The 14,982-nt window shown below is 39.2% G+C and overlaps 1 protein-coding gene across 2 annotated transcripts in view; it reads left to right on the forward strand.

The window, feature by feature from the left end:
- The window catches only part of ZBTB38 (zinc finger and BTB domain containing 38), a 22,463-nt gene extending 12,607 nt beyond the window's left edge, over positions 1–9,856 (forward strand). Inside the window, exons 1-2 of one of the 2 annotated variants that reach the window (XM_009286697.1) lie at positions 12–51; positions 5,985–9,856. In XM_009286697.1, the coding sequence (XP_009284972.1) occupies positions 35–51; positions 5,985–9,558 (3,591 nt within the window). In that variant the 5' untranslated portion in view covers positions 12–34 and the 3' untranslated portion in view covers positions 9,559–9,856. Of the gene's footprint in view, positions 1–11; positions 52–5,984 lie in introns of those variants that run through there. The other variant, XM_009286698.1, reaches the window with a different exon arrangement.
- Positions 9,857–14,982: the final 5,126 nt, after the last annotated feature.

Genomic DNA, 14,982 nt, shown 5'->3' on the forward strand with positions numbered 1-14,982 from the left:
CGTCTTCCTCCCTGCTAGAGAAAACCCCAAAGACATGGTTTTAATCGCCAGGTAGCTCAAAAACAGTGAGTTATGCGTGAAGTTGCGGAAGCGTTTCTGTTACTGCTAGGAAAAATCATGTTGCAGGTTAATACGCATTGCTGCCTCGGCCGGAGATTTAATTTAGTCCGGAGTACAGCTATTGCCCATAAACAGGAAGCGTCTTCAAGTTATCTGCAGCTGACGGGTTGCCAAATTTTGTTTGATGTCTCGAGAGGCTCCCCTTTCAGACAGACGACTATGCTGGCGTTACCGTGCCGCATCAGGAGCTTATATTTTATGTAATTCGTGCAGGATTGCGCGACAGTCGCGTTCGAACTCCGCAGTGGCAGTTCACGTTTAAGGCAGTTGTGGAAGCCTTTATTTCGCCCCTTGCTTTAACGGGAAAAGGGGCCGGGGCTCTCACGGTGCGCGGCCAGCTCCACCGTGTGGGCGAGCGCCGCGCCGGAGCTTGGGCGAGCCGCGGAGCCGCCCTCCTCCCCGCGCTCCCCCGAGGGGGTGACTGCTCGGCTCCTCAGGAGTTTCAGCGAGGACGTGGACCAAGGGGTGAAAGAAACCTTTGGATATCAGAAAGAACCGGGCGTGCAGCGGGAAATGTAATTTTTTGAAAATTGTTTTTAGAGGCAGATGCGTTGCAGAGCGCCCTGTTACAGAGACGGGACTCGCTTTGGTTTTCAAAGTGAGAAACGTCACTTGATAAAAAGCGTAAGCCTGCTCTGAGCACTGATCAGGTTTTAAAGGCTGTTTTCCACGTGATGAGAAACCATCACAGCAAGTGTAAAGTAGGAAGTGAGAGAATGAGTTAGGATAACAGGAAAGAATTACAACTCTGAAAGAATGGCTCATCTGGTGGCTTCAGAGATCTGCTAATACTGACATAATATTCTTATGCTAAATTCCCCCCCCAGCTGTCTGAATTAAAAGTTACAGGAAACAGTGCGAGGCTGAAAAAAAAAATTATTTAAAGTCTACAATGCTTATGAGGCTATAACAAATAGAAAACCTAAGTATATTAATAGGGAAGGACGCAAGCAGCAAGAGTGCGAAAAATAAAAAATACAAATGTACTTGTAGAAATAATGTGTGGCTATGTAGACTGGAGCACTAAGCTACACGCCACTGCGAGCTATTAAGCATAATTAGACATCATTAAAACTTCCCTGCGTGCCTGAGGTTGTAAGGAGGCTGAGGGGACCCTGGCCGAGGCAGCCCTGTGTAGCCATACTGCCCAGGTGGGGCTGGAGAAGTGATTGCATAAAAAACTGAGCTACCATCATAGAAGTGATGGTTGGACGGGTGGGCAAGGATCAGGATAGTAGAGCTGGGGGGGATGTGGGGGGTGTGTACTTGGTTTTGTTTGTGTTTTGCTTTGTTTGTTTGTGATGCCTAGCCCCATTTCTGCTCTAGAACGAAATAGTGCCCTTTAGGAGAGTTAGATACAGATGAATGTTCCCTCTTAGTTGGGGAAACAGGCCAGAAACAAAACAGAGGTAGCCTTCAAAGTATGTTAATAGAGTGGAATGAAACCAAACATAAGAAAATTATGTGAACATGTTTCCATAGTGTCATGTTTAAAATCCCAGTAGAAATGCATGGAATAAGAAAATGGAGAGAGAACTGTTAATTACAGTTTATTAAGTATCTTCCTGTTTTTTTATTTTGCCTGGGTACTAGCAACTGGCCCTAATGGTTTTTTTGTTGATGCCACTAGCTTGTCTTTCAAATTTAGGCAACCGAAGTGGAATAAAAGAATCTCTTCTCATGTGTAATGGGGTACACTTGCCCGGCAGTGGATTTCAAAAGTTTAGCAAAAGTTAAAAACACTATTCCTAGATGGCAACAGTTCTTCTTTGGTAGTAAAAAATTTTATATTTGTTATATTTGGTATTCATTGGCCAGTAAAACTTCTTGTGATCTCTTTGTTTACTTCAGAGTAATATTATATAAAAATTAACAGTAGCTTCTTCCCTCTGCAGTGTCCATGTAGAGCTGGCTGCTCTAATATTTATAATTAGCAGTGTCATCTGTGAGGCATAAGTAGTCAAATTTATGTTTGGATGCATCAATCTCTGATCTTTCCATTAACTTTTAATATTACTTGTTTTCACTTATGACTATTGTCCTGGAGTGGTATTCTGTTGATGTCAGAAAAGGTAACGTTATAGTTTAATCTGCCTACTGACCATTATACTTAAGTTTCACATGAATATTTAAATCTTATTTCTCAAAGCGATTCAACAACTTTTAATGACAGGTCAAGTCTGTTACTGTTTTTGCAGAAAATCTGCAAATAGTAAGGTAACTCCCAATCAAAAATTCTGCTGTTCAGAAGCTAAAGTTATCTATAGGTGCACCAAGGACTATTAAGTTGTACTACAAAGGTAATGTTCAGATTGCTAAGAAATTATTTATGTCTGGATTGAGAGTAAAAAGTATAAAAATAACACATGTATTTGTGTCAAAAAAGGATGGCTTAGTAGGCCAAAGAGTTTTGTTGACCTTTAATAGGTCAAATAGTATTTACATATGTTTTGGGCAACATTTATAAATAATACTAGAATTTCTTCCATAATTCTATAATAAAAACCATACAGAAGAATAGTAACATTCCAAGTGGACTTTCCAATGTTTTAATCAAAAATATTTAATAATACATCTGAAAAGTTTGATCTCTGTGCATCTTGGTCTCTGTATATCTTAGAGCACCCTTGGAAACTGAAAAGCAGGTTTTCCTTTTGCAGTATGAACTGCAAACGGAATGTAAAATATTCCTAAAATATTCCATTTATGTGTGTGCTAGGTAGAACATTCTGATTTTATAGCACTTCAGACACATTTTTCACAAATGCAAGAAGCAAGACAGGTAAAATAAAAGGCAGTAGAGAATCATTACACACATGAATAAATGGACTATTTGGGGAATGCATAGGTTGAGACGGAGAAGCAAAAAGTGTTGGCTCTGAAAATCAGTTTGCTCTGGAATTTTTCGGTATAACTTTCCAATGAGATACATAGCAGACGGTTTAGCACACAGCAAAAAAAATAAATGTCCAAATAGCAAATGATAGTTTCTACTATCTTTACACAAGGAATCTAGTTTGGTGTTTTACTGAGCGTACCAAAATATCCAGGACTACAAAAACTGGCAATCTATGTACATGCAAGTAGAAATTGAAAATATGCACTGTTCTCCTTAGGAGGATAAATTTTGAAATAACTAGTTGAATAATAAGACTTCTACTAAGAACACTTGGGTTTGTAGGCCTTGCTTATAAATACCTCTTAGCATAGAAGTAGCAGTCTGATGTATTTAGCAAACAGTATGTCAGATGATGTGTCTTTGAACTAAAACCAGCCATCTCCAATAAAGAAACAGAAAAAAGCCCAGGCAAGTTCCTATGGGGGAGCTCACTGGGAGGTAGAGTTGACATCATTTATTTCCTATACTCTGGAAATAACTCTATCAATAGCTCCTGTTGTGAAATGTTTTTGATGTCTGACAGTTGGTTTCTAATACCACATCACATGAGCAAGTCAGATGTAATCTCAGACATTGACAATGAGAAAAAAGAATCAATTATGGGATAGCGACTGCTTGCTTGAAGAAAAGTGTTCTTGTCAGTATTCTTTCTGTAGAAGACTCGATATGCTAGAAACTACCTACAATTATGCAGGGTTTTCAGATACCGAACCAAAGCAGGTAACCATACCTAATTACTGTGAATTTCAGGTTATCGTTCCAAATGAATAAATATCTCTTATTTTAAGCCAAATAAGTGTAATAAACACATGATAAACTATGATTTTAAGACTTAAAGGCACAAAACAATGCATCTAGATTTACAGCTGCTGTGAGTGACCAGATGATCAAAATAATATACGTCTACATTTCTATCACAGTTATACTGATGAATTCATGTCTTGACATCCGTGGCATATATAAGCATCAGAGGTATTTTTTGTGAATCACGATTTTGATTTTTCTGAATTCTGTGCATTGAAAATTCTCAGCCATTAAACTGTATTAGAAATTTTGGCCATTTGCATAGACAATACCTTCCTGGTAGAAACAGTGGCCATGCTGCAAGGTACAAATTTTACTTCCAAGCTTCATCCATAATGTACCGAATTATGATCTTTTTCATAGTACATCGTGTTTGTCTTCACAGTAAGGTTGTCATTGGTTTTTGTATAATTTCATTTGCAGTGAAGTAGTTGGTGGATTTGTGAGAAAGTGTCCGAAGTGTAACTAGATTAGCTACAGCAAGGGTGTACGTCCCATATTACTTTCTTTGTGATAAAGACCCTATTTTCAAGAAAGGATTACTTCCGAATAGCTTGGGTGAGAGAGCCACTGTGTTCTAAATGGCCATTGCTGTTTGTTTAGTGAATGTGGGTCAAACCTTTATTTCACCATTTGGATCAAACCCATCTTAATAAATATATTGGCATTTTTAATGTAAATATTTAAGGGTAAGGTTCATCATAAAAATTTTCAAGCTTAACATTTAAGTTTGGAGCAGTAGATGGAATGTTTAGAAGGTATTCCTAACTTATTGGAGCACTACAGTGTGATACTATTTTAACCTATCTTCCAAAATACCTGTAGTTGGTCATTTTCTTTAAGGTGCATTAAGGTGATTCTACAGGTTGAAAGAAAAGGGTCTGTCTTAGTGATCGGTCAGTGCCAGTAGGACCACTATTTCTTCATGACTTGAAGTCAGAAATGGGCAGTAGTAGTTGAAAACACTACTCAAAGATAGAAAAAAAGGAACAAACGTCATTATATGGTACAGACCTGAATTTGAACAAAACAAAACAAAAAATCATCTGGTTAAGTCATAGATTTTCTCCAGATACATACTGTCAAATTCATCTATTTTTTCAGTCTTATTTTTCATTCATATTTTGCAACTTTTCTCTCAATTAAATAAAGCAGTATATTCATACAGTAACAGCCTGGCTAATCTAAACATTTTTTGTCAGCATTAAACCTCATTATTCTAAATTGGCAGTTATTTAACGGTATTTATTATTGCAATTAAATCTTATTATTTGGTAGAAGTTAAGAACACGCTATCAAATTATAAGGTGTGAACACTATAAATCTAAACTATAACTGAAGAAAAAACGTTCTATTACTCTCTACTTGCTTTACTCACTGAATTTATAAATTCAGTTACTTAGAAATTTTCAGTCATTTTAAAGTAAGTGTAAACTAATAAAATTTAATCACTATTTATGTAAACAGAATATTATTTTTTAAATAGCATTATATGTACTCAGCTATTGTTTACAAAATTGTGTTGCTTGTGCATTCATTTCTTTATAAAGCCTTATCCTGTAACTGAAACTTTATTGCATGGGATCTCTGGTCCCTGTTTTAAATATCAGCTTAATGAGGGGATCAAATGCAGTTGTGTTGTAAAGCCATCATCTGACAAACAGCCTCAGAAAACGAAGTCCTCAGTATCCACAGAACCACAGCAATTCAGCCTTCCTCATAACGTCTACCAAATACCTCAGCCCCATGCTGGGGGAATTACCTCAAGGGTTCAGTGAGTCATTCAGTGTGAACCTGAGCAGATGCACCCGCTGGCACAACAGAAAGCTGGCGGCTGCCCTCCCCAACGAAAGGCATGGGGTGGGTGACAGACCCACGTGGGGACAGAGAAGATCCTCTGCCTCCTGCTGAGGAGCTACTGGTGTTCCTGCATCCTTGATCTGTACGTGGATTACCTTCAGTATTGCTGGCACAAGTGAACCTGAGATGACTTCAACCTGCAATGCTATGAGAAAATTTTACTTATTCTTAAATTTTAAAAGTAAATAATTTAAAAATATATATAAAATAAATATAGAACTATAAACTTGATCTGTAACTGAAATGAATGAAAAATGCCTTCTAAATATATTTACATTCTTTTTTTTTTTTCTCCTTGTAGAACAGTCATGTCCCATTCAAAGGATCTCAAGGACGATTTCCACAGTGACACCGTACTTTCTATTTTAAATGAACAGCGCATTCGGGGTATTTTATGTGATGTCACCATAATTGTGGAAGATACCAAATTTAAAGCCCATAGTAATGTGCTGGCAGCTTCAAGCCTTTACTTTAAAAACATTTTTTGGAGTCGTACTATCTGTATTTCAGGTCATGTACTGGAGTTAGATGATCTCAAAGCTGAAGTGTTTACAGAAATACTGAATTACATCTACAGTTCCACAGTAGTTGTTAAGAGGCAGGAAACTGTAACGGACCTTGCAGCTGCAGGGAAAAAACTGGGAATATCATTTCTAGAAGATCTCACAGATGTTAATTTTTCAAGTTCCCCCTGCCCCTATGCATACTGTATTAATGAAAAAGGGACTGTCAAAGAGGAAAAACATGAAAAGAGACATGAAGACTCCGCTGTGACAAATGGACCACGAATTACAAATGCGTTCTCAATTTTTGAAACTGAAAACACTTTGTTTTCTCCACTTGATTTGAGAGCAAGCTTTAAAAAGGTATCTGAGACAATACAAGCACCCATCAGCCTCGATAGAAGCGATGTCTGCAAAGATGCTGAGCCAGCCAGTACACTGGCCGAACATTCCTATGCAGTTTCTTCTGGGGGGGATACTTTTCAAGGAACACCTTTTCCTGAACAGGACAGCAGCCCTTCGTACAAGATGGGTGAAGACCACTATGAAAATCTCCAAGCCACACCACTCATTCAGCCGGGAAAACAAGCATGTAATGCTCCTAAAGCAGCCTTTAAGCCCCAGGGTACTGGTGTGGCTATAGCAAAAGTACCGGCCTCTACAGTAACCACTACAGAAGCCCAGCATGAAGCAGTTACTGATCAGACAATTATTTCCTTTCCAAAACCTCAAAATAAAGCAGGAGATTTCCATTTATCCAGAGAAGAGGAAAACAATTCTGCGAATGTCTCTGGATCCGTGGCAACTGTTGTTCCACCTGTTTACAACTGTAACTGTTGTGCAAAATCGTTCAATGACAGGGCGTTACTCAGTACTCATCTTCAGCTCCATTCAGAGCATCAGGAAACTTTCATATGCAAATACTGCAGCAAACAATTTGCAAATCTAAATATACTGGAAAGTCATGAACAAGTCTGCATGAGATCGAGTAGCTTATCGGTTCACAATGGAAACGAACAAAATTTTGCAGATAACTATACTGCTACGGACGGAAGGAATGGAAGTTCCTATGCAAATGCAGAGCCTCTATTGTCTGAAAACAGCATCACCGATTTTTCTAATGCAAACTGCACTTTACCAGAAACAGATCATTTGGTTAAAGTCGTTGATGGGCAGATACTATATACGTGCATCGTTTGCAAGCGTAGTTATGTAACATTGTCTAGCCTTCGAAGACATGCAAACGTGCATTCATGGAGGAGAACATACCCTTGTCACTACTGCAATAAGGTATTCGCATTAGCTGAGTATCGCACCAGACATGAGATCTGGCACACTGGAGAAAGACGGTATCAGTGCATTTTCTGTCTGGAGACTTTTATGACTTACTATATACTAAAAAATCATCAGAAGTCTTTCCATGCAATTGATCATCGTCTCTCAGTAAATAAAAAGACAGCCAACGGAGGCTTAAAACCAAGTATGTACCCATACAAACTTTATCGACTTTTACCTATGAAATGCAGGCGACTACCTTATAAGTCCTACGGAAATCCTTCATATGAAAATGTTCAAACAAGTAGCCAAGTTAATGAAACTGCTTCTACTAACTGTTTCATTCCGAGTTCTCTTAGCTCTGAGCTACCACCACTGAATTTTCAAAGTAATATAATAGCAAACAACAGAACTCTGGCCTTGGATGCCTCTTCATGTAATGATACAGCATCTTCCACAAATACTCAGAAATCTTCCTCTTGGGGAGTAGGTATCTTAAATTCTGACCTGCAAAGGGACTTTTTCACAGCCGAAAAAAGAGTTTCCACTGCTGCAAATGACTCTGGTTCTCAGGAGTGCGATTCCTCAGTTGTGTCTTTAACTAATGTGAATGAAAATTCAACCTCTGTCATCAGTTACAGCAGTTCTGCACCCTCTGTTATAATGCACAGTAGCAGAGTTTCATCAGTAATAATGCACAGTAAAACAGTCACTTCTGTAGAAAACAGTAAGACAGAACCTTCAAATAATCTACCTAGTCAGTCTGTAACTGATGATTGCAAATATGGGTCAGATAATTATGGGAAGTGCATTACAAAATCAAAAACTATTAAGGAGAAAAAGAAAACACTGCTGTACAACAGAGCAGAAGCAACTGAGGATACGCAGCACGTCGCAGGATCTGGAGGTTCATCTAGCAAAACAACAAATACTGTCCAAGAATCGAGTAAAACTGAAACGTACATTGCAAAGCCTGCCTTACCTGGAACATCTACTGACAGCAATGTTGCGCCTCTTTGTCAAATAACAGTAAAAATTGGTAATGAGGCTATTGTAAAAAGACATATATTGGGATCTAAGCTGTTTTGTAAAAGGGGCCGAAAATCTAAACACGAGTCCAAACAGGACAATCTAATTGAGGAATCAGAAATGGAGATAAAAGAAAGAAGCCCGACTAGGCTCTACAGCTCAGAATGCCTGGAGCTGACGGAAATGTGTGATGACGTAAGTGACCAGGACTCCAGTGATAAACCCTGGAGACCCTATTACAATTATAAACCAAAAAAGAAATCCAAACAGCTAAGAAAAATGAAAAAGACTAAATGGAGGAAAAAGCACGGAAGCAAGAACACCATTATGGAAAGCCACAACACATGCAGTCGAGAGTATGCTCTCAGGAATGCTCCTGAGGAAAAGGCTATCAGTCAAGAAGAGAACGCAGAAATGCCTAATCTTCATTGTGAGCTCTGTGAAAGAGATCAATCTTCCACTGCAGAAATTCAAGAACACGTACACTGGCATGTAGCTACTTCAAAGCCTTACATTTGTGAATTATGCCAAAAACAATTTCAAAGTCCATCCACTTTAAAAATGCATATGAGGTGTCACACTGGGGAAAAGCCCTACACTTGCAAAACCTGTGGTAAAAGTTTCTCAGTTCCTGGAAATCTACAGAAACACGAACGTATTCACCTGGGTGTCAAAGACTTTGTCTGCCAATACTGTAATAAGGCGTTCACTTTAAATGAAACACTCAAAATACATGAAAGAATTCATACTGGAGAAAAGCGCTACCACTGTCAGTTCTGCTTTCAGAGCTTCTTGTATCTTTCTACCAAAAGGAACCATGAGCAAAGACATGTACGTGAGCATAATGGAAAAGGATACGCTTGCTTTCAGTGCCCCAAAATTTGCAAGACGGCGGCTGCTCTGGGAATGCACCAGAAGAAACATCTATTCAAAAGTCCAGGTCCGCATGATAGAAAAGAACAATTTTGCAATGAAAGCGCTAAACTTTTGGAAAATCCACCTTTCCTTGGCTCAGAAGGAAGTGAAGTAAAAAATATACAAAATGTAACTCCAGAAGTTATACTCTGAGTGACAGTTGTGCAAAAGAGAAAAAAAATCCAAAACTATATACTGGAGAAAATACAGATGCATTAAATGGGGAAATGTCTACACTCAAACTACTATCATTTACTATGATCAAATTTCTTCATCTAAACACGTGTCAATATATGCAAAAGAGGGAAAAATAACACAGAAAAGAAAAACTAGTATTTGCAATAATACAAACTTAATGTGAAAGACCCAAAATACTTTTGCCACAATAGACTTCTAACATATAGAGAAAGAAAAAAGGAAAAAAATATGACCAACCAAAACCCTTCTACTTAGCATTACAGGAAAATTTCTTCATCTAAACACGTGTCAATATATGCAAAAGAGGGAAAAATAACACAGAAAAGAAAAACTAGTATTTGCAATAATACAAACTTAATGTGAAAGACCCAAAATACTTTTGCCACAATAGACTTCTAACATATAGAGAAAGAAAAAAGGAAAAAAATATGACCAACCAAAACCCTTCTACTTAGCATTACAGGAAACTAGTCACTGAACTATTTTACAGTGCTGTTTTTGAGTCAGAATCGTTCTGGGCAAAATAAATATGTAGGTTCACAGTGTACTCTAGAAGGAATTTTTGCTGCAGAAACCATATATTTCATTTTTTAACAAAAAGTAATGTGTTTATAAACAAAATAACTGTAATTTAGTGTGTTCTGAAGTGAAGGTGGGAAGCGTTTCATGAACTTGGGTGTGCTGAAGTACAGTTGAGTTCCGGCGTGCTTTTCTGTAACTCAACAGTTACAAAACATATTCAGGAGTTTGAACCTCTTTTCCTTTCCATATTCAGTTTTGTAGTTACCATAATAACCGTTAAGTCTGAGTGCTTGTGTGGAAAGTATTCCAGGTTTATGATATCTCTGAGACATTTAATAAAGATTGAGTGGAACTCACAATAGCCAGTCTTCCAAACTGCATAAATTCCAGTGTCAGTGGCCTGGTAGAGCTATTCAGGTGCATTTGTCTAAAGAAAATTGTTCTCATGAAACAGCCTAGCTTAAAGAAATCCTGTATATAAGTGTCCACCTCCTGGTGGGTCTGCAACTCCTGTCTTCTAGAAATACCATTCTTCTCAGCAGAAGAAGAGGAGATGAAGAAGAAGACAGAGTCTTCCTCCTCATCCTGGAAAAATGCCTGGACAACAAACGACAGAGCAACTCCCCATAAATACTTTGATTTTGGGAGGAGTAGGTAAATAGATTCTTGCTTCCATATATATCCCCGAGGCAGTCCCTACGTATAAACAGGGATAGGGCCAGTTTGTGGGATTCCCTGTCATCCCCATGCCTTAAATACAACATCTAACCTTCATGTGTCCCTTCTCGGTGATCCCCCTAACCGTGCCAGCATCCGGCCCCAGGCAAGCTTCGTCGCAGTGTCCCTTGGCCCGGCACAGGGGGCCCATAGCAGAGAGGTACCTGGAGCGGGTAACTGGAGAAAGAAGTATTGGCCTTTCTGCCTCCCTCATCCTGCCACACTGAAGGGTTACGGTGAGCCTTATGGCTTCGCAGTTTGCTAAGAATCGGGAGAATAGGCTTCTGAAAGACATCACCAAAATATTACTATTATTTTGTGAAAATGTGATTAATTTTAACTGAGCTTAAGAGATTTAAAAAATGTCAAAGAGGGTGTATGTCTACAAGTTGCATTTTATATGATAGGGCTCTGTTGTACTGTATCTGCATTTCCAATTAGTCATGTACGTTCATCTCTATGAAGTATTAAAAAATTAAGTCAGGACAAAGGTTAGTGATCCTCAACTTCATTCTATGTGCAAATATGGTACACAGTTTGTTTACTTACTTTGTCTTCTTGAATATTTTAAAAGAAACTATAGCTTGGGTACAATAAAACTACAATTGAAATGATAATACAGTATTGATTGAAGTAATAATACAGTCCACTTATTCTATCGTTGGTGAATGCTATGAACCCCTTGAGGAATTTTGGGTTCATGGCAGCTTTGGTTCCATTTTAATAAGGATAATAGAAGAATTTAAATAAGGATAATAGAAGAATAAACACAGGAAAGTATGATGATGTTTCAAAGAAAGTACACAAAGATATCTTCTAAGTGGACTTGTATGATGATAATTATAGACCAAAGCAAATAAGGTAGAATATTTATAAATATAAAGATAATTTTGCAAATATTTTATATAACTGTATAGTTCATAAGAAAAATATTGATAGCTTGTGTTAGGTTTTGGGGGGGTTTGTATATTTTGATAAAAACACAATGACTTTGTAACTCTGTATATTCTCTACAGTTTATAGCAAAACAGTTTTAAGATGGCAATGTCATGTTTATAGTTCAATTGTGGCACTTTTACTACAAGTAACACGTTGCAGTAATGAGTCAAGTATTAATGACCAAATTAGAATTAAAGTAAGTGTAAGAGAAGGTAAATACTGTACGTTGTCAAAGACTGTAATTTGCTACATAATCGCATCTGTATTTTTGTTTAGAAGAAAATATTAAATGCAGATGTTAAGGATTGATAGAGTCTAATTTTATTTTTAGAAAGAGTGATTATAACTCTGTTTTTGTTTAATTAAAATAACATCTTCCTATTTTTCTGTAAGTCTCTCCATTTTTTAAATTATGTTAATACTTACATAATCGATAAGATCCAGAGATCTGTGTCTGCTAATAGTTACTTCGTTAGAAGATTAAGCAACACAGTTACCATACGTTCCCTTCGTTAAGGTCAAAACAGTGAATCGAGAACACGCCAGAGCTCAAGGGAAGTGATGGTATCTCCTGGCATCGTACCATTAAGGGTGAACGCAGTGCTGAGGTGAACAGAATCTACCTGCTCAGCATCTTAAAGGACTCGGAAGACAGGTGAACTGCGTTTAGTACTTTGCAACATCTTAAACGTGTTTTCATGAGGACCTGAAACTTTAAAAATTCTTTTCTTTTCAATTCTGATAGTAACCTGGCAGTATAGATTGCGTATTTTACACACTGTACTTCAAATCTTTTGGGACGGCTGTCAAGAAACATAGTTCAGAATGCAAATGTGTAATTGCATAAGGAAATAGAAAGATACATACAAAATAGATTACGCATATTCAAAATACTTCCCCCTTCAGCTAGGTGTCACTAGTCTGTAACTTGCATTAAAAATTAAATTTAAGCTAAATTACGCAGGTCATTTTGGGATGGTCCTCAGGAGGGATGTATGACTAAACAAAATTTAGAAGTTGGCTACATATAACAAATACATTTTTCTCTATTTCAAATGCTAATTAAAAAGACAAGTGGATCATCCCAGAGTTTGTGCATCTAGACAAAATGTTAGTCAATCCTCATTTATGACATACCCAAAATTAGAACAAATACACTGAATGATATTGCTGTTTTCTGTGAAATGAGGTAACGTGACACAGCTAAACTACAGGCAGAAGCATATGAAGTAAGCCAGTAAGTGTCATCATCACTTTTATTTGTTCTAAACTTCCTTGACATAGCAATTACCACTGACAATTCAACGCTTTGGCTGACATAAAAGGTTATCTCACAAGAGCAAGGATCCCCCTACTTATATCCTCATTGTTAAATAAAGAAATCTTTCCCCTAAGTTTGCAAGTTAGCACACCAGTGTTTGTCCTAACTATGTCCTTAGCTGAACAGGCCTACCTGCCACGCAGATCCTCATAAATGTAACTTTAAGAGAAGCCGAAGATGAACATTGTGCAATTGAAATAGTATTCTGAATATAGTACGTTAGATAAAACCAAGGCACTTTTAAAATAAAATGGAGTGTCAGGAATTAGATAATGGCAAAATGGAAAGTAGCAGTGATAATGTTGATAGGAGGTCTGTGCTTCGAAGGAAGCTGATGCGAAATTAAACAGTAAACTCCAACTGTAACCATAACTTTTGAGAGTATGGAAGAACTAGAGTCACACGATCTAACTTTCAAAATGTTGCAACCCACAGTTTAAGCACCCATATTCATTCTCAGAGTGCTACCCTGCTACGTTTCTCAGATCAAAGCTCTGACTCTGCCCCCGTTAGCCTCAGTTCACCAGCCACCGGTCAGACAGGGCAGCCAACCTGGATAGCCAACTGTAGGTAATCAAATCCTCAATTTGTACTGTAGAGGAACCTCTCCTTTCTAACAGGTTAAAATTCAGCTTATGCAAACTTGTGTCTTTGTGCAGATTTGGGTTTTGCATACATACAAATACACCCGTTACTGCTGTGATGAAGCTGCTTATTCCTTACCTGTCCTCCCCCAACCACGATGTGGAGCATGGGGACGAGGAAGGAACCTCACCAGTGCCGAAGGAGCAGCAGGGGAGAAGCTGGATGCAGGAAGAGCCACCAAGGAATGAGGCACAGCAGTGCCTTACTGTCAGATTATATGGCTCGATGACGTACCGTAATAATAATGGCAAGATTTGTGCGGGAGAAATAAAAAATGGTCAGAGCACCACGGCAGAGGACTTTAGAGACAAATGACAGATGCTGGCCTGAAGCTTTCCAGACTTCCCTTTGCTTTAACAGAAGGACAGACTGAAGAGGGCTTTCTAGGTGTAAAGTGAGGAATCCTAGTCCTCTACTGCTTTCTAAAGCGGCTGTAGCCCACTGAACTACCTCTGTTTTAGGACACGTCAGTCACTAAAGGCTTTCAACCAGGCTCTGTGCCTACGGGGCCTGGAGGGTGATGTCCCCTCAGCATGCACCCGCATGTCACCAAACCGGACATGCCACCTGCAGCTGACGGCCGGGTGGATTATGCAGACCGAAGAACGGCGCCCACCACCACCGTGGGACTGGGGCGAACTCCAGACGTAAGCAAGATCCCAGAGAGTTTCGCATTAGGATCTGTATCTCCGGGGAGCCGTCGGTATAAAACATGATGCGAAGGCCCTTTAATTCTTGATGAAGGCGGGCTGCTGCTGCGCTTTATCTGTAGTCTACCAACACCTTCGGGTGACTTGGGACTCCAGTGAGCGAAGCATTGCCCGTTGCAGTTTGCGGGCAGCCACTGCACTTGGTTTCTCAGGCAGCACTGGGGGCTGAACCATTTCCTACTTGTTTTACGGCATTTCTTACGCGGCCCAACAGGCAAACGTCAACAAGTGACAGCAGAGAAGATTCAACAGAAGCCATCTCGTGCTTTTCACGGGGACAGGCACTCAGCATACCAGAAATCAAAGCAACCGGCTCCGTCACTCGTTTCAGCCGTTTAATGCAATGAGTACTAATATGGTAAACACAGGCGTTTAACGTGCCTCGCAGCTACAGCCCCTCTGCCCCCGCACGAGGGACAGAGAGGAACAGGGCGGGCGGCGGAAACGGCCGAGACCCCCGGGCACCGAGCGAAGCGCAGACGGAACAGCAAGGCCCCCTCCCCCGGCGGGGCCGCCGGCGGGACC

The sequence above is a fragment of the Aptenodytes forsteri genome, unplaced genomic scaffold (genome assembly GCF_000699145.1).
Source record: "Aptenodytes forsteri isolate BGI_AS27 unplaced genomic scaffold, ASM69914v1 Scaffold184, whole genome shotgun sequence".
NCBI lineage: Eukaryota > Metazoa > Chordata > Aves > Sphenisciformes > Spheniscidae > Aptenodytes > Aptenodytes forsteri.